This window comes from Pipra filicauda, unplaced genomic scaffold (assembly GCF_003945595.2).
Source record: "Pipra filicauda isolate LSUMZ 115617 unplaced genomic scaffold, ASM394559v2 scaffold7_size6619720_pilon, whole genome shotgun sequence".
NCBI classification, from domain to species: Eukaryota; Metazoa; Chordata; class Aves; order Passeriformes; family Pipridae; genus Pipra; species Pipra filicauda.
The window spans coordinates 2794905-2818928 of NW_024104976.1; the positions used below are offsets into that span (position 1 = coordinate 2794905).

General features: G+C 38.4%; 1 protein-coding gene across 2 annotated transcripts; it reads right to left on the reverse strand.

Moving 5' to 3' along the window:
* Positions 1-1803: 1803 nt before the first annotated feature.
* Positions 1804-22245, reverse strand: AP4E1 (adaptor related protein complex 4 subunit epsilon 1). 2 transcript variants are annotated; one of them, XM_039390035.1, is made up of 21 exons: positions 21994-22245; positions 21605-21676; positions 20629-20752; positions 18428-18501; positions 16617-16738; positions 15636-15795; positions 14972-15138; positions 14294-14367; positions 13193-13315; positions 12998-13107; positions 12589-12728; positions 11206-11318; positions 10947-11065; positions 9941-10243; positions 9077-9191; positions 8568-8703; positions 7409-7661; positions 6122-6697; positions 4741-4925; positions 3888-4045; positions 1804-3435 (listed from the first exon to the last, which is right to left on the reverse strand). In XM_039390035.1, exons 1-21 carry the CDS (start codon positions 22153-22155, stop codon positions 3275-3277), a joined length of 3447 nt encoding a protein of 1148 aa, XP_039245969.1. In that variant the 5' UTR covers positions 22156-22245; the 3' UTR covers positions 1804-3274. The 2 variants fall into 2 exon arrangements, with proteins under 2 accessions (XP_039245969.1, XP_039245970.1); XM_039390036.1 differs by having other exon boundaries at positions 21998-22067.
* Between the last annotated feature and the right edge of the window lie 1779 nt (positions 22246-24024).

Below are 24024 nucleotides of genomic sequence, written 5' to 3' on the forward strand. Positions count from 1 at the left end.
GAGCTATTCACAAGTACAGGAAAACCTCAAGATAGTGCCATCCATTACACAAATTTATTCTTCTAGGTCCTTAAAGGATGAGGAGGATTTGGGAATACCTAGCAGAAAGTAATGTAACACAAGAGATTTGACCTATATTTAGGAAAATACCCTACATCATATTGCCATGCTGCACTGCTGTCCATTTTCCTACCAAAGTATTTGTTTCATTAAAGATATCTGAAAATACTTGGGGTAAGGAAGGAGAAGCTGACAAAACAGTTGGAATATGGATCCAATATAATCACTAACCTGTTAATTCCCAGATGTTCAGAACTCCAAGTTGCCCATGGCACACAGCAGTAAAAGAGTGAGGCGTCCTGGTACCCAGGGTTTGGTCCAAACGTTGTTAACCTGCCAGTTCAGAAAGGTCAGTTTATACTGACTGGTCTCTGGTTGCCTCTTGAAACCAAACTTCTTCATGCAAACTGGTTATGTGCTCTCTTCCTTCTAGCCTGTTTCTATCCCTTTCCTGGAAAACAGCCTAAGCCTTCAAGATCTACCAAGTCACACAGAAAAGTAACTGGGAACACCATGGAGGAAGATAGTCACAAAAGGATTTTCAATACGGAACCAGATGGAAAAACATTCCTTTGTATAATTATCTATGCAGTCATATTTCAGAGACAGCTGGATGATGGAAGAAGATCAGAGGGATTTCCAGCACTGAATTGCTGAGGTTCTCAAGGGCCTGAGCTCCCCAGCTCAGTCAGGACTCCTGTTACACACTGGCAGCTTTTTTACACTGACCATCCCCCTGACTTAGACCAGGGCTGCAGCCACCTGCAGTTCAGTCGTTATGTCCAACTCCCCAAGCTCCCAACTCTATAGCAATGCTTTCTTAAGTCAGCATTGAACTTAACAAAATGCTGTTCCTGTCAACTATGAATAACAAGAGATACTCAAGTCTCCTGTGATGCCTAAAACCAAAACACACAATCTGGCAGAATTCCAAAAAGAGGGTTGGACAACATAAGCAACACACAGAATGCTGTTCGAAAGATCTAAAGTGTAGTCTTGCAGTCTTCTGGTATCTCCAAGTGAGACACGGGATATTTAAATCACCAATGGACTCAAGACTTCTGTGGTGTTACATTCTTCGTCACTGTCCAGATGTAAAGAGAAACAATTAAAATAGAAACTAGTTCTTAATATGCAGAAACACTGCTATATGTGGTGGCAAAGAACATGTAACAAGGGTTAAGCTAATTTTTTAAATAAAACTGAATTTTATTAAACTGCAAGAAATGCAAAGATGGTATAGATTCAGAACAACATTTGCTGGGCAATCCAAAAATAAAGACCAACACAGGTACAATTCCCTGCAAACTCCTTGAAGTGGTTTTAATACCATAAAGCAATTAGAATATTGACACTTTGACATACACTATTCATACAGTGAAAAAGGTTACAAAGAACATTACATGAACAACAGAAGGCATTGCTGTCTTTTGCTATTCTTTTTAAACACTAAGACAGTAACATCTCATTGCTGAAATGGTTTGAATGCATAGGCCACAAACAGATACTTGTATTAATAGTTCCTATGATTACAGAAGTCCAATTGCATAACGCAATTTACCAGCAGGGAAATAGTTTGCTGGAAATTATTCCACTATAAATCAGTTTTCATTTATATAAACTGTCTTGAAGTGCCAAGTAAACATTAAAGTATGCAGAACATTAAATATATTTACAGGTTCAGTGCACTTTAAATTCCTCAGTAAGAGGGTACTGAAACAGCAATAAAAACAGCTTTGCTTGTATGATTATACTTGTGATAACACAAGTAGCATGACTTAAAAAAAACCCCAAACTATCAGCACATTAACATTCTTAGGACAATTTCATCAACATTTACCAAAACATCAAAGTAACAACACTTTATTTTTCTTTACAACCAGTGCTTATCAGGTGAGAATCAGTAATGCTGAAATATAACAGAGTTTCCTTGTTACTATTAAACACACAAAGGAGAGAATTCCACTGTGGAATCCATTTATACCATGTCTGAACCATGTGTACAACCTTTGATGCTTTTAAATAGAAAACATGACCAGCTATAAATAATATTAAGCAGTACTAGTTTTCATTTAGCATTTAAATAAATTAAGACTGCTGGATTTTCAAGACTGTGAGGTTATTTGAGGAAGAGAAAACAACCTCCTCAGACACAGTTTCCACGTATACTGCTCTGATTTAATCTCTCATGCCTTGCTGCAGTTCCTAGCAGTGCACGCACAACATCTGTGCAAGTCAAAGGTTTGAGGAGTCATACTGAGCCTATAAATAATTAGAAGAAAAAATAAATGAAAGTTTTCCCCATGTGAATTTTTCATGGACAGAGATATTGGCCAGATTAAGTTTATAGGGTTGACTGGACAGCAATGAACACGTTTCACTACCCATGTTGACAACCAAGGTCAACATGTCCACAGCCAAGTACCCCCAGCTCAGTCACCTCAGGCTTGATCCACATCAAACTTCACTTTAGAGATGCACAAATATTCAGTGACTGTCACAGACCCCTATGGAAAGGGAACACGACTGAAACATGAGGCAGGAAGAACTGCAGACAGGGACTAACCTGAGGGGCCTTAGATCATCCCCCAGGAGGTGCTTCCATGGGATCTCACATGCCTGACTCCTATCAAAAACTGTTTAGATGTTACCACTTCCATGGTAAATATCAAAGATCATGGGAAGTGTTTTGTTCTCTGGAATCTTTTAACTGTTTTAAAACTGTGCATTTGTTGCTACATAAGTTACTTTATACAACCACCAGTATGGGTCTTGTTGCCAACAGTGCTTAAAAATAGCTTTAGAAAAATTACCAAAATAAAATTAGATGATCCTGATAACTGATCAAGTCTGACCCTATAATGGAAATATGTTTTCCTTGAAAATCATATTTAAGTAGTTGCTATGAGAAGTAATCATTGGCATCTATAAAAGCTGCATAATAAAAATAAATACTTTCCGTCATTTACAACAAAATTAAGAAATATACATTTCACTGAAACTGGTTACAATACTTGAATGTACTGTACAGTCCTGAGCATGTTTTTGCAGGCGTAATTTAGGTCATTGCTCTTTCCCCACAAGTCCATATGACAGCTGGAAGAAAACTTCTAATACTCCAAGAAGCAGTATCTTAATTTAGCTTTGGTAATTATCTGTGCAACTGTATAAATCTTTTCACACCCCAAACAGATTAAGGCAGGCACTATTGTTATTAGGATTCCCCCATCACCTTTTGACACTGATAGAGCAAACCATCTGGAAGAGCAGCACAAGGTGATCTGAACCACACAGCCAACATCCCTGAGTGAGTACGGCAGTGCAGCAGGCAGGGCACAGATGGAAGCAGCTGGCATGCCAGTATTCCCTCATTACCTTAAAACAAAAAAGACCCCAGAAAAAAAAAAAGAATTAACAAATAACAATTGCTACAGTATACTTCATAAATGTATCTTTCAAATCCATGTGTGCTGTTCTCTTCTACTCTTCCCTCTAACTCCTCTAACAAGTCACCACAAATCATGCTAAAATCCCAGCTTCATATTTTTCCCATAGCTTCATTCCCTTCTTTTTGTCCTGTCCAATACTCTTCATAATGCAGGTTTCCTCCTTTGTAAAATTTACTGTTTGTTGTACACGTGTATCTTTACATCACCTTCACAAAGATCCCCAAGTAAGGCAAAGTCCACAAGAAAACAGTCCCGAGTTTACTGTCCTCCCAAACATTCCCCACCTCAAACTCTAAGATACTCACTTCCACGCACCCATTTTCGTGGGAAAAGTTGTATATATTATATGTATACCATATATAATATACTTTCACTTACCTATAATGTCAACTATATGGAGTTTCAGCTTCTGTTGCAGTGTGTTCAAGGCTGCTGAAAGGGAATCTTGGGAAGACGACATTTTTATATTCTGTTTCACATCATTGGAAAGGGACAACCACAGCTTTCCAAAGTCTTCTGTAGTCATTTCCATTGGCCTAAAAAAAGATCACCACATATTTTAGCAAAATGAGATATGTAAGTCACAAAAGAAATCATATCTGGAAGCACCTGGACAACAGAACAAGCAATAAGCAAATTCATGTTAGTTTAAACAAACTCCTCTTAGCATAGAAGTTTCTATTCTTTGCTTTATTCCTTTAAAATTTAGAAACCTAAATATATGGATTTCACTTCAAAAGAAAAGTCTGCTGGAAAAAAGGACACTTGCTTTTTCTACTCCTAAAATAAATGCAGTGTTCCGAAATTAGAAGAATGAGCTTTCTTCTTCCCCTGCAAAAATTGTCAGCCTTTTCATATAATGTTCTGGTCCCTGCACTCAAATCACTTCTTTCAGTTTGACATGTTTACATTATGCCATATTTTAAAACATCATGCCCTTCTGTTCACTCAGTTTTCAGCCTCCTCAAAAACACATTCTGTAATTCAAGGCTATTCTAACCTGCAGCTACTGTCAATATTCTCACTGGATTTGTACTTCTTGCTGGAACTTCTCCTCTTTTTTGGAAGTGTAAAATAACCCTTTATTATCTTTAACAGTAATCTCAGATTAAAACTAGCTGCTCAAGAAGGAGTCTTATATTTTCAAAGTCAATACCCAAATCATCCTGCTCTTGTCTAATACTGAGTTGAGTACAGGTGTTTTTAAAAAAATGCAGCTTTTTTTATTTACCTGATGAAGTCCATCAGTGATAAAGTTACTGAAAATTCAAGGCGAGTTTCCATCTCTGACTGGTAACTAACAGAGCCAGAAAGAATTCCCTGGGTACAGATTTTGTTCATCCTCACACATTTCTGGCAATGTTCCAAACTTTGAGCTTCAATTACAGGAAACTGGTGGGTGGGACTCTCCAAAATCTATGTGATGTTTTAAAAGGAATATAGAACGTAAGTCTTGCTGTCAAGTTTCGCAAGTGATAAAGATACAGCTAGAAAATTGTGTAAGTGCCTTTTATTTCCATTGATTTTTCTTGGACTATTTGACAAGTGAACAGAACTACTATTTCTCAGCCCTCATGAAGGATAAATCAATAATTAACATCTACAAGTGTTCTGTGAGAAGTAAAACAGTGGTGAAACTCATCTCTGACAATCGGCTTCCCCCACCTCTGAATAACTGCACTAAGAACCTGAATTCTGTAGTTCAGTCTCAAAATATAAGCAAGCAGCATTTGCAACATACCTCAAGCTATATGCTAAAAGTAAGAAGTTGAGAAATCCTCCCTAATAAAAAGGATGATTTCAAGATTACTCAGCAGTCCCCAGCCTCTCCAAACAAACCAGTAACATAGATTCTATCCATGGTAGTGGTCTGTGTGGGAACTTAAGTGAATTACAAGAAAAAAACAGACATGAAATGCCCACTTTCTAGCAAGGACAGGTTTGATTCAAGTTAGAAAAGGAAAGGAAGGAGACTCCATAACCAATTAGCAGTTCCTTTCCTGCTTAATTCTCTTTATCCAGTTATCATTTGCTGAGTGTTTAATAATTCTGTGTTTCTTCTAGCAAAATCTGTGGATAGTCATGCTGATTGGCAATTCCTAGCCATCTTTCCAAATATTTAAATGAAGTTTCAATCAAGACTCTAACATGCTTTTACCAACCCTAGTTAAATCCCAGATGTAGCCAATGCAAAAAAAATAAACTGACCAACTCTTCTGCACCATCAGCTGAATGCATGAGAATGAAATATGACTGGTAGCTTTGGGGGAAAGGAGGAGGGAGGAAATCGAAGCAAGCCTACACAAATTTTATGTCAGGGAAGCAACGGAATCACACGGATTTGTTATATGGAGGCAAGCACCAGGAAACAAAGCCAAGGTGAATTAAAAAGGTGAGATGTTAACTTTTAAACCAAATAACACTAAGTTTATATTGAGATTTCTCTCACTGCCCTTCAGAATATGTGTAACAGCAGTAACCACAAGTTTTAAGGAAATACTTTGGAAAAAGGCATGACTATTACATTAAAGCAAGCATTGCACAGTGAAATGCAAGAGAAAAGCGAGAAGTTCCACGTGCATTTCAAATACAATGGAAACACAGTTTCTTACCTGAAAGTGTTCTGTTTCTTCAAACACTAAGTTCACAGCATTAAGTGCAGAAGTGGTTTTATTGGAAATTAAGACAGTGAGCAACAGAGAGTCATCTGTCCACGCCTTACATAAATACAGAGCTAAGGCATCACTCTGATGAAGTTCCAGTACCTCAGAGTGAGGAAGCTCTTGAAGTTCTTCTGGTAAGGAAGGAACCAATAGTGTTTCACTGGCACTTTCACACTGAGCACTTGGAGAAGGCTGAAAAATTTCAATATTACTATCAGCAAACAAAGATGACTGTGACACCCTATTATCTGAAAGTCTGTCATCCAGCACAGATTTTTTAAGGGACTGAGGTGTTTCAAATGCTAAATTATCTTCTACAATATCTGAAGAGCACAGGGAGGCTTTCCTTGACCTTGTGTGTGTACTTTCCTCAGAGTCTTCTGTGTTAATAGGTGCTGTATCAAGTAAGGGACCAAAATCTGAAGCAGCACTACTTTTGAAGTCTGATGCCTCCTCACTATGTTGAGTTTCGTTTATCTTTGATTTCCTTTTGAACTTCTGGGTAGCTGTGTCTGCTTTCCCCATCTGAGAAGAAAAAAAATGGTTCTCTTACTATTAACACAATGAAACAGTGAGCAGGGACAAGGAATCAATACAGATGACAAATACAAACAGATTCCAGACATTTTAATGGATTCCAGCTTTTGTTGTATTTCTTACAGGGTACTGAATTAGCTTATAATGCAAGTATGACTCTAGGTTCTCTTAGACTAAAAGCTCTTAATAAAACTAAGCACAGCTAAACAGTTTCTGGTTAACCAGTGATAAATGCCAAGATGTGAGCTGGCTAATAAGATGCCAGTCTTAAAAAGACTACCTAATGGTGAATTCTTATGTTCCAGATACTACCACCGACATATTAAAAATGGTCTTGACACAGGGTGTCAAGCTCTAGCCCTACTGCCAAATGAATGGCAACAGCTCTGCAAAGCTGGGTCAAGGAACAATTGTTCAGGAAAACTGTAACTTAAACTTGAAGCACAACACATAAACAGAGGGAAGTTCTAGTTACCAAACCAGATCTGCTCCAGATGTTGCTTCATCAAGTAATATCCAAGTTGTTTCATGTTCTTAACAAACTACCAGATTGCAAAAGTAATTTTCAGTAGCTTTTCAGTTACTTAGGGGAAATTTGTCTTATCACTAATTTGATCTTCATTTGCATACAAATATCTATAATTTTAGATAAGGCTATATGTAAACTATAAACTGTTAAGACTCAAAAGAGCCACTTACCAGACTGACACCAGCACTTGATCCCAGTCCAACAAACAAAGTTGATGCTAACTGCTGCTTTTCTTTGTCTTCCTCAGTGAGGCTGGCACCTTGATCAGACCTCAACACAGGAGGGTCACCTGCCTGTCCTGCTAATAAGCTGCCACAAGAAACTGTTTGTGGCTCATTTTCTTTCCCTACTTTTTCTTTCTTTGGAAGATAACCTTCTTTTCCCCACAGCTTACGTACTCCCTCCAGTTTCAGAGTATTTGTCCTAAAAAAGCAAACAAAACAAAGCAGGATCAGCCATATGAACATCATGTTCTTAAAAACACACCAATACTCAAACACCATTCGCAACTTTGGTACTTTGATAGACACAGTGAGCAGTGAAATATAAGGGAACACTTGCATCTGCATGAAGTTCTATGTTAGTAATGTTACATTACTTTTAAAACATCCCACAAATGTAAACCTGGACTAGGCTATACAGTACTTAAGTACAGACCTATATTAAGCAGCATTAAACACCTGCAACCAGTAGTACACTCTGTTTGCCACCTCCACTCAGAGTTTCAGACTACATTTATAATATATTTGAGTAATTTTTTAAAAGGTAAATATAAGCAACATGGTATCTATCTGTCTCCCCAGGAGAGAGGTTCTGGGAAGACATTTTCCCATAAAGATTCTGAAAAGGTTTCCTGCAACCAATTTACAGGACTATGAATTAATTTTTTAATTTGTATGAAGTTATGGACCTGGAATAGTTTGTAGTGTTCTAAAACTTACACTGCAAATCTTAGCCTCACTTTTATCTAAAAAAAGTTTCCTTAAAAGGCACATTATTAAGTATTTTTTCTCTGTCATCTTTTTCTTACAGGTTACATTTGTTTTTAATGGGAATACGATAAATTAATTATCAGGTAATCTTGTCTCCATTTTACTGCATCTACCACCACCTAATTTGTAGTCTGTGAAGAAAGTGGAAAAAGAGTCTAACCACGTTGGTTTTTCTAGTAATTATAAAGATACCACTACCTGAATTTCTTTTTACATGACAGATGTTTCCAAGTTCAACTGCATTCTTTCTAGTTCCATGTAATGAAGCAGCAAAGACATGATACTGACAACAAACAGAAGCTTAAATGTGCTTCATTTCAAACACAGGTTAACTCACTCTTTGTGCCCTGTCTCAGCACTATTACCAGATGTATCAGAACCAAAAGATAAACCAGTGGGGGACTGTCTGCCGGTGACACCAGATGAGGACACACTTGAAGCAAAGGACAATCCATAAGGTTCAAAATTCAGAGCTGCAAGACAGACAATCTTATAATTACAATGAGGAATTAAAAAAAAAAAAAAAAGAAAGAAATCTGTTTTCTGAAAACAGATATCCCTGTACTGCTGGACTTCTCAGGCTTTCACTTTAACAATCCCCATAAATTTCAAATCCTACAGACCAGCAGAGATTATAATAAAACTTTCTCCCATCAAGAATAACAACCTATATCCATCAGCTAGACTGATGTGGAACCAAAATCTAAACTGAATTTAGCTCTTGTTTACACACAAGAGATGTATTAAGATACTATTACTTTAAGAAAATGTATTAACTGTAAACTTAAATTGTTAATACTTATCAGGTAATTTACCAGCTATTAAATAAATGCTGCAAACTTTCACCTTTTTCCTGAGAAAGTTTCTCCTCTTGCCTCTGGTGATGAGGTTTATATGGTGCTGCCCCACGACCAAGTCCTTCAGCCACAAACCCATCCAGAAAAGACAAGGAAGCATCTACCTACACAGAATTAAAAGGAACAAAAAGGCAATGAAAATATTTGCTATATCTGAGCCTGGTGTTAGCAGTAGAATATTGTGTCTTATCATCAGATCAGGATCTTCACACTCTCATCTCCCATATCTACCAGTAGAGCTGCTGTATTAACAGCAAGTATGTTGAAGCAGACTTTGAGCTAGAGATTTGTAACTTAACTCCTCCACTATTTGACTTTTATATTAATTTATAAAATAGAAAAAAAAAAAAAGAAAAAAAGCAGAGTTGAATCTTCCAAAAATGGTTGCTACTACCATTATATGAAAATACTGAATTCAAACAAACCCTCTCAAAAACCTCAGCAATATCAATCCTCTTTTCCAATATTTTTTCCACTATTTCAAGTTTAGTAGTTTCTAAGTAGGAGAAAACCCTATGGATTAAAAAGCAGTACTATATCACTAAAGCAGGCCTACCATGTCTTTAAAAAAACCCAAAAGACAACTACAAATAAACCACTGCATGAAGTGATCATCTTGTTAAAAGCAACTCCAGCTTCCTTAACACTGTGGTTCTTTATCTTTCAGTACAGAACATTATGATTCACCACATACGCCTGAAAAAGTGTTTCTGAAAACTCACTTTAAGCAGACTTAACTAACACCAGTCAGAACTGCAAATACCATTCATTTTGAAAACACGATTTTACCGAAATATTCAACCCCCTGAACTACAAAGAGGTTCATGAAAAACAAACAGTGCAGCTGTCTTACCACCATATCATTGCAACTAGCATCAAATGGAAGCAAATTTTTCATCAGTGCTTTGTCTTCACAGAGATGTTTCAATTCAAAGGCATATTGTCTTATGCAGGTATCTAGAGAGCTGCTAAATTCTTGGATTAGTTTGTCAACTGTTTCTGAACAGGAGGTATGTGACGCTATCTTGGTGACTGCAGCCATTATCCACGCTTTAGTTTCAGAAGTAACATAAGTCTTCTTCAGCAGGCTGTGTAGTTTTGTCAAAATAACTTCTGGATCAACATCTGTAACAAGACTGAAATATTCTCCCAACACCTACTCACAAAGAACAGACAAAATACGCATTTAGTCACACAGAGCAGCGCTTTCAGTTTTGAAATTAGAATATAGTACTAAATAACACAATAAAATCCACCTCACGTTCAAGAAATTATTATTTTAAACATCTTCTAAATTATTTCTTTACCATTTTGTGTTTTAAATGTCAAAGGCTTGAAGTTAGCTTTGTGTTTATCTCAGCAGATTCCAACTTTTAGCTTCTTAAAAATCCAACAGCTGTTGGGAAGAAAGCTAAACATAACTAGGCCCTGAGAAAACACAATTTGCTCACACTGCAGCCTCTCCCTTGGGTGGAAGCTGAAGCTTACCCAGGTACCAGATAATACCAGCACAGCACCTGGTCAGGCTAAAAATGCATTTCAAAACCAAATCTGGCCTAGTTCTGATGAAGACAGAAAGGCTCTCAACATGCAGCCAGGTTCAGGTGGCTGCTAAGCCATTCCATCAGTCACCTGCCTTAAAGGGAGCTTTTCTACAGCTTTTCTACAAACTACAAGCAGTCCTTGGTCACCAATGAGGTCACTAAAATAGGATTGCAGCATATTAGCTTGATTTCAAGTTAAAAAAAACCCCACAAACTCATGACTAAAAATACAAGAGTCTAATAAATATTTATTAAAAATATCACCACCTTAGACAGTTTCCTCATATATGGATTTTGACCATGTGTCTACCTTACCCAACTCATAACTTGAAGGAATTTCTGTGGATACAATGCATCTTCCTCTCCAAGTAATGATAAATAAGACTGCACTGCATACATCCGTAGCTGATGATCCTCCTTTCCATCATCAAATCCTAGATAGAAAACAATATAAGATTTCCTTGAAACACAAATAACAAATCCTGCCAAATATTTTGAAGTACATTTTAAGAAAAAAACCCCAGATTATCAAGGAACATGTCTGATTCTTCAGAGCATCCAGGGAGTTGCTCACCTTCAGCCAACAGCCTCAGAAAGTTGTTTGGGATATCGGGATGCACAACATCACCTCCGACTGAAAACACAGCATTCATTGTCTGGATGAACCACTCGTTGTTAGGAGCATACGTGTCCAGATGTTAAGGAATGAAGTGCTAAGGCACAACTTTATGTTTCTTACTTGTGTGTTTCCTAGGGAACACCCGTCTTAATCTCCCCAGTAAATTGGAGATCTGATGGTCAAATACCAGCTCAATCTAACTGGAGAGGAAATATTCCTGCTTCTTTCAGAAAGCATTTCCCATAAATTTCATGGGAACTGGTCGTCAGGTAGAGAAGTGTTAAGTTACTGCCCTGTTGAAAAAGTTGTCAAGTAGACCTCACACAGCAGGAACAGACATGTTGACATATGTGAACTACTCTATTTTAAGCTCACACTTGTCCCGTGCTGGGCTTCCAGCATAATCTTTTGAGTTTGTTTACCCAACATCACTTGATCAATGACAGAAAAGCTGTTATTTTCAGCAGCGTTTCGCTGTTGACTCACAAATTTTATGAAAACAATGAACATTTTGAAGCACTCCACAGAAAGCATTACTGGCTTTTTAAACGCATTTAGAAGTTTTTTAATATATTTAAAATTTGATCAGCCTTTGCTAACTTTGAAAGTTAGCTTCTGCCTTCCCTCAATCAAGTCCTGAAAATGCAGTTACTGAATAGACATTTTCAACAGTATAGAAACATTGATATTGCCTTATTTTTGCATACAGCAGGACAACACAGCTTTTTTTTGTACACTACTCTGTTCCAAGCAGTCTACAAATAGGATGGTAAAGTAGTTTTCTGTAAAAAGCACTTACAACTCAAATTATCAGACAGAAATGCACACATAAAATCATGCAATGGCAGGTCTAACATGCCAAATCCCTAGCCAGCACTTCCATCTTTTTGGCATTGTTAAAGAATCTTTTCTTTATTTCTATCAAAGTGTGTTATTCTTCAAATCCATATACCAATGAAGAGTTAGTTCTCTGATAGAAGATCATTTCCACAATTACAGAATAGCACTCCCTCCTGCAGTAGTGTAAGACTTCCTAGTTTGAATTTAAAAACATGAGGTTTTAATGCTAAACTCCAAAGCCAAAATAAAATATTTTGAGTGCCATTACTTTCTTCCGTGAAATACAAGAAACACAGCAGTCATGTTTGTATATGTTTCTCTTTTGCATACTTCTTTTTTTTGAAAGAGTGGAAAGTACAGCTGTAACACTTCCTGTTTCAAAAGATCGTGAAAGATGCTTTGAAAGGTATAAATGTTACATATGCCTGAGTTCTGACTTCAAAGTTTCAGAAAAATAAAAGGATATTTCTCAGCTAGTTCAGAAAAATTAAAGGATATTTCTCAGCTAGTTCTGCTACTTTGGCAACTAGGTTGATGATAGCATATTCTTCTTTACTTTCTTTTAAGTAGTCAAGCATCTTTTGAACTATGACAATGACATTCTGCCCATTTGTAATCCTATAGAGAAGCTCTAAAGTCTGCAAGAGAAAGCAAAAAAAATCAATTGGTTCTGATGACACAAAAAAGCAGGCAAACAGTAAAATTAGTATGATGTCAAATTGAGTAACTATCTTTATTTAGCAAGTTTTAAATGAAATACACTGATTACCTACACAGCTTGTCACATTAATATTGTTTTAACTACCCTCTCACAATAACTGAAAAATAATATCCCTTTTACACTACTAATTTCAGAAAAACTATCTTAAAAATTAACTTAATTTTTGACATTTGGAAATTCACTCACCTCCCTTTTAATAATGGGATCTGGATGGTCCAGACATTCAATTATTGTCATCTGGTGCTGAAGGGCCAGATTAGGATCCTGCTGGATAACATAGGTCAGAGCCTTTAAACCTAGAATGTGATTGCAAGTGATATAAGACAATGCATACTACTATGGCCACATTCAAAACAGCATAATGAAATCAGGCAGCCTTACCTAAGTACTTCAAATTAATTTTGGGTGACAAAACAAATTTTCCAATGCACTTGGCAGCTTTTTCAAGTAGTTCAGATTTGGGATAAATTGTATAAATTGTTTGGACACATTCAAATAAGATGGCTGCAAGGGGGGAAGACACATTATTAGTGTGTATTAAATACTTCTATAATTCAAAATTTTTTTAACAAACAAGCTCAGTGACTGTCTCAAGGAACTGCAGTGCTGTCCCACCCCCACTGAACTGAATCACAGAGTACCCACTGACAAAAGGAAAAACAGGATGAAAGCCTATCTCTTTTGCTATATACATATTTTTATTAGCCCTTGCCACTGTCAATACAACTTTCTGTCCTTAAAGTTCTTCCAACCTTGAAGTCTCCTATAGTTGCTCAAAGCACTGGACTGGAACAGTCTTCAGAAAGGCAATGGGCAACTCTTAAGGATTTGAGACGAAATATTTTCTGATAATTTATATGATGTCTTAGCTTCTAACAACAGCCAAAATCATCCCAAGAACAGCCTTGTTAAAAAAAAAAAAAAAAGCCATCCCAAAATCAAAACACAAACCAAAAAAAACTGTAGAGTTGTTTTAGAAAAATCTAGAAGTAAACTGAACAACACACAAAAAGTAATTAATCCTTTGTGGCAACAATCTGGGCAAAGATTCAGACCAAGTCAGTCTCCCAAGTTAATTAGGGCTTAAAATCATGATGTAATTTTCAGTTTTTCTTGTAATTCAGTACAGTAGTTCAGTAACTGAACTGTCCAGTAGACAACCCCCTACTTTTAAAGCGTTACAAAACTAAATCTGAGGAAGAGTAGCATATGACTCAACAGAAAGAAGGCCATGCAATAATCAATTACTTCATATAAGAAACAGTAATCACTCATAACTACATTTTTCTTTCGTCTGGATCAAATGGTTTTAAAGAACACTTAATCACTTGTTCTACTATTTACTAGTTGGACATTCAAGAATATTATTAAGAAAATAATCAGATATTTCTAAAGCACTAAGTAAGTATTTTGGCACAATCAACTACTCACAATTTTCCATCTTTTCAAAGACTGATAGTTACAGAAAATAACCTCACCCACCATATGTAATATTATGATTTATCTCTGCTCTTCTTAAAGATTCATCTAGAACATCATACATCAATTCACTTGTCCTGTTTAAGAAAAAATATTTAACATTAATTGCAGCACTAATAAGCATGTGGTCTTTTTTTGCCACACAGCTCGAAGTCTAGTATAGAAATTAGAACATTATTCATATCCACAAATTCACTTTAACACAGAGGAGCTCTATAAGATGAGCCTAAATGGCATTTAACAAGATATTTGCAGCTTTCAAATAAACATCTACCATATCACAAGAATGAAAACACTTCTCTTACTGTTGGTATAAATAAAAAGATCAACAGGAAAAAGATCACAGACAACTAGGTCCTCACAAAATGGCAGCACTTTTAAAATAGCTTTACTCTGGATTTTCATACAGTTATTTGGTAACCTTGTAATAGAAGTCCCAGCAAAATATATATTTTAAGCATATTCCACAATCAATTGTTTAGCCAATCCAGAAGCTAAGAAACAAATTTTGCAGAACTAGTCTGCTCACTGTCTTGATTAATAACAAATGTATAAGAACTTTGACACTGAAATCCTCCTAAAAATTACCAACCAAGCAAACCCAAGCTGTCTGTGAGGTTCAGGCTGTGACTGTACTCTTTGTACCTTCAAATTATTAATTACAGAGAAAGATTTGGTTACCTTGGATCATCTTTTCCTAACAGCCCCAATATTCTCAAAAGCTGAATTTGTAACCATGGTGCTGGCACACTGTGATAGTTGAAGTCAGAAGAGAGCTTTCCTCCCACTACCTGCTTTAGGATGGTTACAAAACTCCCAGTCAAGTCCTTGTATCCAGATGAGTTTTCCTATATAATGAAGAACAAACACAATTCAAACAGTTTGATACAGCAACTCAAAAGTAAAAACAATCCAAAACTTGTGTAGGATTAAAATATCTGTGCTGATGGTTCCATTACTTTAAATTAAACTTCTACTCTCATTCCCCAACACCCATAAGCTCTTCACTTTAAATCTATGCTCTTTTCTCACACATTTGGAAAGGGAGCAGATGTAACACATTCACAAGCAATTTCCATCAAACCCTTAAACACACCGTAGAACTGAGATCCTCCAGGCAAGGATCCAATGATGCTGAGCATTCAGATCATGCAAGAAGTGGATCTAAATGGAGAGCTGGCATAAACAAACATAACACAGATGCCCATGATCACACAAATTACCTTTTCTAATGATTACAAGTAAGTTTTGTCTGCAAAACTTCCGTACAGCACACTGTGGATTTAAAATGAAAACACATAAAAATATCTCCCAAGTTCAGTTGTGCTTCCAATTCTTTGCCTACCTTAATCATTTGAAGATAAATATGCAGAGAAGCAGCCATGACTCCAGCATCCCTGTCACATAAGGCTTTCCGGAACTTATCATGGATGTGCTGAACTTGGTTAGGAGCGATGAGATAGAATTTATATAAAGCCTGAACAGCTTTTCTTCGGATAATTTCCCTGAAATGAGATTTACACTCAGCAAAATGAAGCTGCTTGTGTATTTTAAGTACTTCACAAAACAACTTGCACTTTTTATTTCTAGAGCACTGTAAGATCAAATGGCCAGCCGTGATTTGCAGAGAGATGAAGACCTCTGTTTTACATATTTGGTAACAAATGACTTGGCAATACTACCTAAGTGAGGAAGTGACAAAGCAAACTTTAAAGCCTAGTAGGGTTTGATGTCAGATTGATTATTCAAAAGAATGGCCAGCAAATAAACAATAAAATAGGCCATGATTAATCTTTTGTGGTGGTACGTGCAGCTCCAAAAAATACATGTCTAGAAGTTACTGAGTTGATTCTACAGTTCTCTTTCTAATCGATAAAACAATTACAGTATTATCCTCTGTGGATGGGATACCATAAACTAAGATTCAAACAATATTCACATCTGTAGATATACTTTTATCAAAGTTTCTATAAAAAGCTTTATTAAGAAAAAGTATCAGTAAAGTTCAAGGATCTTAATCTGTTTCTCCACCTACTCTACAAACACTTCTTCATCCCTATTCATTAAAAGGACTCCAGGAAATAAATTCAATTACATTTACCTATGAAGACTGGCTACGAAAAAAATTAATACCCATCCAGTACTCAGCCAAGGCTGCAAATAAACGACATTATAATCCAAGAGAAAAAACTAGGAGGAACAACTTCCAAAGGTAAGGATTAGAAAGACCAAATTAGAAAAGACACACCAGTTTACTAAAACTACCTACAAAATTAAGTTATTCAACCACACAAGGCCAATTGAAATTCTGTAAATGAATACATACTTAGAGTGCTGGAGCTTGTCTTCTATTAGGGGAAGAACAGCTGGAATCATTTCCCGTGGAAAGATCTGGCTGACAACGGTTAATGCCATGCAGACCTCTACTAGATTAGTGCTCTGTAAGTCCTGAAATAAGACAGTAATTTTTTACTCAGACTTTTAAATTCCACACAGACATACCCCAAATCTTTCCCAAGCAGGCTGGATCTAGCCCACCTACACAGCCCAGCCACTGCCAGCATCCTGCTGTCTGTTCATGTTTGAGATGTGTCAGCTCCCACTGAGCTCATCAGGTTCTCTCCTTCTCTTATGCAGCAAGAAGGAACAGGCATCTCCTCACACTGGTGTTACAGAGATGTGTACATTTAAAATATGAACGTAGCATTAACACATGGAGCTACAATCAATTTTTGTTTACTCATATAGTTGGATGATTGCAAAAATATATTGAGCCCCCAGCTGGATCAGGGGGATGAGTCACTCACAGAATTCAACAGTATTCTCTCTAGTGCCTTTGACTGAGCCAAAAGAATTAAAAAAAGAAACAAGCAAGCTCAATAATACTGTCAATTACGTATTTGTACACTAAAATACTACCTACTCCCTAAGAAGCAAATGCAAATTACATGTAGCATTCTACTAAAGAAAGAATAAAAACTCAATCTGTTCCAAATACAATTAAAACTAGTAGATATAGCTCACTGTAACCTTAAACCAAAAAAGGATGGATGAATTAAGGAAACGCAAGACTACAATTATTTTTCAAAACAAACTGAATGTGTAAGATTTCCAGTTGATATAACTTGCTCTGTCAATTTGCCCCAAATAGGTTTTAGTCCTCATTTTGGTTTAATTCTTCGTGGACTCTCATTTTTTACCTTTTTCTACACACTTAGGAGTTTCAAGTCATATTTTTAAATATTATAAAACAGTTTTCAATCACAGCAACAAAATGAGCATCACTTTCAATCTATAATTTATCTGACTTTGGCCTACTGCAATATAAAAGTAACCATTACACAGAAGAGTTGTAATATAAGTCTTAACTGCTCCATGTAAGAGAAAGTAATACAGAAGACAACACCTATGAAATATTATTAGGTAATAGATTGTCAGTGTCAAACTCCAAAGCATATTTCCATTTTCTGTCAAAGTTATCATAAGAATTCAAAGAAGGCAAGAGGTACTTGCCATCACCTAAAAGCAAAAGCTGACATTGCAGTATGCATGCATGGCTCCTCCTGGAGTTGAGGTACACAGCTGGCACATTTTATAAAGGCAAGTTTACAGCATATCTCCTTTGAAAAAAATTTAAAACAGGGCTTCGACAGCAGGAATGCCAAGATTAAATTAAAAAGACAGGAAAAGCCATTTCAAGTTTTCATTGCTAACCAAAGAAAGAGCAACTTAAGAGAGGAAGATATAACTAATTAGTACATAACTTAGACATTGTGTGACAAAACACGTGTGTGTGTGTGTCTCAGGGGTGTAGCAGCTTGCTGACCATTTCCCCTTGGATTCATTCTGCTCCTGTCCTCCAGCTCAGGGACTGGGTACCCAGAGAACTGGTCTTACCAACAGATACTGAGGTAAACAAGGCTTTAAGTACCTCAGCCTTTTCCTCATCCTCTCTCACTATGTAGTCCTCCCTTTCTTCCAAAGGTTGTAAACTCTCCTTTTTTTCCCTCAGTTCCAGATAAGGCCCTTTGTTCAACCAGATCTTCTTCCCTACCAGCTCATCTCTTGGCACATGGGAATGGCCTGTCCTGTGCCTTTAAGATTTTCCTTCTTTTTTTACCTCCAAAAACACTGTACCTTCACAACTGTGTTCACAAGTAGAAGCAGCAGTTCATGATTTTCATGTAGAAATAGAGAAACTGCCAAGTAGCCTATAAAAGAAAGCAGCCTCCATTACTATTTTCAAGCAATAAGCAAACTGAAGATAGAGAACTTAAGATTGTAATACAAGAGTTAAACAACTATAAAAACCCAACAAAAACAACCCAGTTGGATGACAGTTGCCCATTTTTAAATACCAAGACTTTCTTTTATTTTCAGGCAAACCAGTTATATTCAAGTTGCAGTAAAGCTCAACAACTAACAGCTAAGAATTCCTAAGTTGTGAAAAATAAGAGACATAACGATAGTGTTATATCTAAAGAGCAGTCAAGATCACCATGAGAAATCACTTCCTGGAAAACCACTATCTTCTCTGCACAGAGCAAAGTGTATTACTTTTAGACTACACAAAAAGTGCACTGCCATATGTTTCTCTTTTTTTTCAAATAATAAAATTTCTTTTCAAACAAATTTTCAAATTGGAATACAGAAGAGTAAATCCACCATCCTATGCCAAAAACTCCCTTGTTATTTCTTAACAAGGAAGAAATCATTCTATAACCCCAGAAGAGAAACTTGCTAGAAAGCTTTTTCTTCAAGACCCCTTTTCCTTTTAAACTAAGGGACTTCAGTGAGGGGTAGGGAGAGTGTGCCATAACTCACAGTAACAGCTGTACTACAAAGACAGATCTTATAGAATTCTTGGTTCATTCAGGGTTTAGGGATCGAAATTAACAACTTTGATATAAATCACTGTATTGTCTGGGCTATCAAATTGACCTACCTGCTTATTAACCCAGGGCTCTGATCAGCTTAGCACACACACAAAAACAGAGTTCACTCTCATGAATGGAGGCTCACATTGGGTAAACAAATAATCCCTTGACCAATTCAACTGACAACAATTCCTCAAGACAAACTTTGGTATATTGCACCAAGAACTGACAAGATCATCCTCTATATCACATATAAATGCAGAACAACAACAAAAAAGAAACCAAACCCCCCCACACACTCTCAATAACATCCTTTTACCAGATCAAAGCTGAAGGGTACTTTTTGTCTGGAGAATTCTAAAGCCACCTACATAAAAAAAAAAAAAAAAAATGCTGCTTCACCAAAGCCTTCTCCAAAAGAGCCCTAGCATGGAAAGGTCTCAAACCTATTAATAACAAGACATGTTGGCTCTTGACACTTCGAGAAGCTTTCTTCAAAACAGCTGACAACCTGCCCTCCCAAGTTTGGTGAAGACAAAATTTCTTAATCCCTACCAGGGCATCTGCACACTGGTTTTCACTATTCAGGGGAAAGCTTTAATTCATCACTTGTATTCTCTCAGAAACTCCAATACTTGGGTAGATGATCCAGATGAAATTCAAACAAAGGATATCAAACAAGCATATCCTGCAAGACATTGCCTTCCTTCTGTGTATGTAAACATGGTATTGCTTGGAGTTAAACCATTTTCTCTGCAAACAAGAAGAAATGTCTTCACTAGGCAGCTGAATCAGCAACTGCAAGGAAATTCTCCAATGAGACAGGCTGAAAGGTCCCTCAAATTAAATCTATTGGAAACAAGTGAATAGCCACGCTGGCAGGCAAGGAAATCCCAGTGGCATGGAATTTCAAAGAAATCTGAACTAAACTTTCAGATTTCCTCAGGAACTTCTGCCCCTATGCTATAAGGATCTCCCTATCTGCTTCATTCCCTACAACTGTTTCCAAAGTAAAAATAAATAAATAAATAAATAAATAAATAATCCTACAAGCACCAAAATAGAAAATGTGTCTGACAGATGACAGACATCACCATCTTTATCTAATCTTGTACCGTAGTACTTGAAAAAAAACCCAGAGTTTGAGAGAAATTAATTCTCTGCTTGATGTCTTTAACAAACATTCTCTTAAATTATTTGTTTACTGGTGCCGCAATTCAACACAATGAAATTGTGATGACTTAAAATTCATTTCCCCTGCCTTCTGTGCTTCAAGCACATATAAAGCATTACACAAACTAAGGATTCAGCTAATTTCAAAGATTAAGAGACCATGAAATAAGATCAAGAAAGCAGAGGAACATTTTAAGTAAGTTGTATTTTTAGATGGATTATAAATCCTGAGAAACTTCAGAAATAGAATTTGAGAACATTATTAAGGCTACAGCTCCATGCACATACCAACTCTCTTCTCCAAAAGATTTCCTTGCTGTGCAAGCTTGATTGCATGGATATATCCAAAGGAAGACTCGTACCCCAGCATTTCACAGTAGATGAGTCTCACCATACATTCTTTCATCAGTTTCTGAAATAGCAAATATAAATTACTGAGAATTTTAAGTCAGCCATGTTTTACACTCCTCTTCACTGCTCTAATGAAGCAGAGAACTGTATCTGACAGAAACATATCTACACTCACATGTTTTCTAAAATCAGGGTATTCGTGATTTTTCTTTGCTATGAACCTCTTCTGAAAAATCAACATTAATTTCTGCTATAAAGGCAGAACTTCCAATATATGACCCTTAAAAAAATTCTTTTTTTGATTAGCATGCATGTGATCAACAGTACATTAACTATGACCAACATAAAAAATATGAATAACCAGAAGCGTTCAGATGATTACATTGTTAACACAAATTATTTTTCACCAATTGCTACCCTGACCCAGGATGGTTTCTCACTATGCATAGATAAAACCTGATTTTTTTTCCCCTAAAAAAAGTCTCCTGTATGGGACTGAGACAAGCATTAACTACCTCAAATCACAATATATCTCCCGCAACTCAGACACAATAACAGTGCATACAACAAAGCACAGCTTCTTACAGAGCACAAACTAATTATAAGAACAATGTAAGCCTGCAAAGAACATGATTTGATGGAAGCAGTTCATCTGCTTTGTTTCAGAAACTACAGAACGACAGATCCTCAGTGCCATACTGTTACAGTTTATTCACATCAAGCAGAATCACAGTGTTATCACTATTTTAAATGTGCTGCAAAACCACACATATCGGTATCTTTTAACGCTGATGATTAAAGATCTATAATGCAGATAACCTGCACATCCATCTAGAAAAAAGAGTGAGAACACTGCTGTACTTCACCTTTGGTGTGCCGTTCCCATAGCCTGTAATAACCACTAACAACTTACAAGTGTTGTGGTGGGGGCTGAAACTGTTGCTTTCAAACTGGTTAGTTCCTGCTGGATCAATTTTTCTTCTTCCTAGAAGAGAGAGGTCAAACCTCGCATACATTTCCGTAGGTACCAAGAACCACAGAAGATGTGTTAATTTAAGTGTCCCACACTCTTCCCAAAGCAGCGGGTGCCTCGCTCAGGGGCTGCTCAAGCACAGCAGTGTGGCCGTGCCTGCCCACTCCGTGCCCCCAGAGCAGGCACAACGCGGCACGGCAAGGACTTATCGCGGGGTCCCGAGCTCAGCCAGACCCAGGTCGAGGGGAGACACCGTGCCCGGGGCCCCCAGCCCAGCCCCGCGCCAGCTCCCCGGGCAGGGAGCGGAGCCCGGCCCCCGCAGCCCGTACGTGCTTGGAGGTGAGCGCCGTGATGCTCCGGATGAGGCTGCCGAGCCGGGAGGTGGCCGACACCCTGGCGGGGCCGCCGGCGCCGCCCGGGCCGGTGCCGGGGTCGTGCTGCCCCAGCAGCCCGGGCAGGGCGCTCAGAGTCCGCTCCACCACGTCGCTCATGCCGGACCCACCGCCCCGGAAGAGACGGGCCCGGGCGGCCCTTTCCGGGGCGGGCCGGGGGCGGGAGGCGGTGCCGCGCCCTGAGGGGCGGGAGATCCACGGGCCGGCCCTCGGTCCCCGCGCACCGCCCCCGGCCGGGCCGGGAGGTGGAGCTGCAGCCCCGCGTTCGGAGCGGGCTTCGGGGGCGCCGCCGGGTGTGCCGGGCACGGAGCCATCGCCGCCGGAGCTCCTGCTGGCAGCATCGCGGAACAAAGACATTTAAGGGTGGGTTTCGAAAGAGCAGAGTGTAGCAGCTTATCACAGAATCAATGAGCGTGGAAAAGGCCTCTGAGATCATCGAGTCCAATCTGTGACCGACCACCACCGTGTCAATTAGACCATGGCACCAAGTGCCACATCCAGTCTTTTCTTAAACCCCTCCAGGGACGGTGCCTCCACCACCTCCCTGAGCACCCCGTTCCAATATCTAATCACCCTCTGTGTGAAGAAATTCTTCCTAGTGTTCAACCTAAACCTCCTAAATAGGACAAATATTATTCTTAAAGTGAGAGTGGGAACACTGAGAAGTCGATCTTGCCCGAGAGGCTCCCAGTGGGCTGTTCCTGAGGTGATTCCCACTCCCCCGCCTGCAGTTTGGCCTCTTGGGAAGGTTTTCACCAGGGAGCTCCTGGGAACTGCCTCTGCATTTGCTGCTCTTGCAAATGAAACAAAGGATCTCTTACCTACAAACAGTAATGTTCAAGATTACAGGGGTTTCTGGCTCTCTAGATACCATTTTTGCCATTCTGTTATGCTGTGCCTTTCAAACGAAGGTTAGTTTTATGGCACCGTAGCTGAACAGAAGTTGCTGATGCTAAATGAACAGAAGCCTTGTTACTTTTGGTCATTTGGTACCCAGGGAAGTGATTTCAATTAATAGAAAAAGCTCCTCCTTTCTTTGTCAGACACAGTCACCTCCCAGCTCTGCTCTGACACAGTGACGTGCCCTCTGGTCCGTAGCTGCTGCAGGACTGTGGCTGGGATGGAACTGGGCATTCGCTGGCAAAGCAAGGAAATGAACATGTGAAAGAAGGATGACCAATAACTTCCGTATATACTTCGCACAACAAGGGAAAAAGTGCCTCTAACCCATTCATGTTTACCTGATCTGTTGGGATATGCCTTTCCAAATATGTGTAGTGAAATATTCAGCCTGTTGCAAAAAGATATGTTCAGATAGTCTCTGCTGTATTTTCTAACAGAATTGGTTTTCTCTCACCGTTTTTCTTGTGAACAAGGGGAAAGCACAGCTCCACTTAAATATGTGCGTCAGTCGTCCCACGAAAGACATCAGACTAAAATAACACTGTATCTATAGAGTTTTGTGTGCTTAATTCCATTTTGGCAACCCACATATGCCTTTTCCAGTTACATATACTTTTCTGAGGGGCCTCTGGTGGTCTAGTGGTTAGAGTGTCTGACTCACCGCTGCGACCCGGGTTCGATTCCCGGCCCCCTGGGCAGGTGGAGCTCGTCAGCCGTGGAAGGCAATCCACCTAAGAGAAGGTCACTCTAAACAACCCTACATCCTGGGGACCTCACTGCCACTGTCCAAGCTTTGCTCGGCCCCGGCAGATGAACCTCAGGACTAAAGGGTGGGCTCAGTTCAGCGCACGCTGTGTCTCACCTAAAAATCCACTGCGCAGGCTGGAAGGGTTAATGACCTTTCCCAAATCTTCGCTCACGAAGACTGGCCATTATTATACTTTTCTGAAACAAAATTAGTTGACATTTTCTGGTTTGTCTTTCAGTTCAAAGGTGGGGGGCGGGGGGTCTAGAGAAGGTGGGGAAGAAACTGAAGTAATCCCTTCTGAGCTGTGTGTTTCCAAG

Excerpts from the sequence above, each read along its gene's own strand:
- AP4E1 (XM_039390035.1), bottom strand. The coding sequence starts at position 22,155 with ATGAGCGACGTGGTGGAGCGGACTCTGAGCGCCCTGCCCGGGCTGCTG. Across the intron at positions 9,192-9,940 it reads CTAGTTGCAATGATATGGTG|GTAGATGCTTCCTTGTCTTT; the intron begins GTAAGACAGCTG and ends AATTCTGTGTAG. Across the intron at positions 4,046-4,740 it reads TCACTGATGGACTTCATCAG|GCCAATGGAAATGACTACAG; the intron begins GTAAATAAAAAA and ends ATCTTTTTTTAG.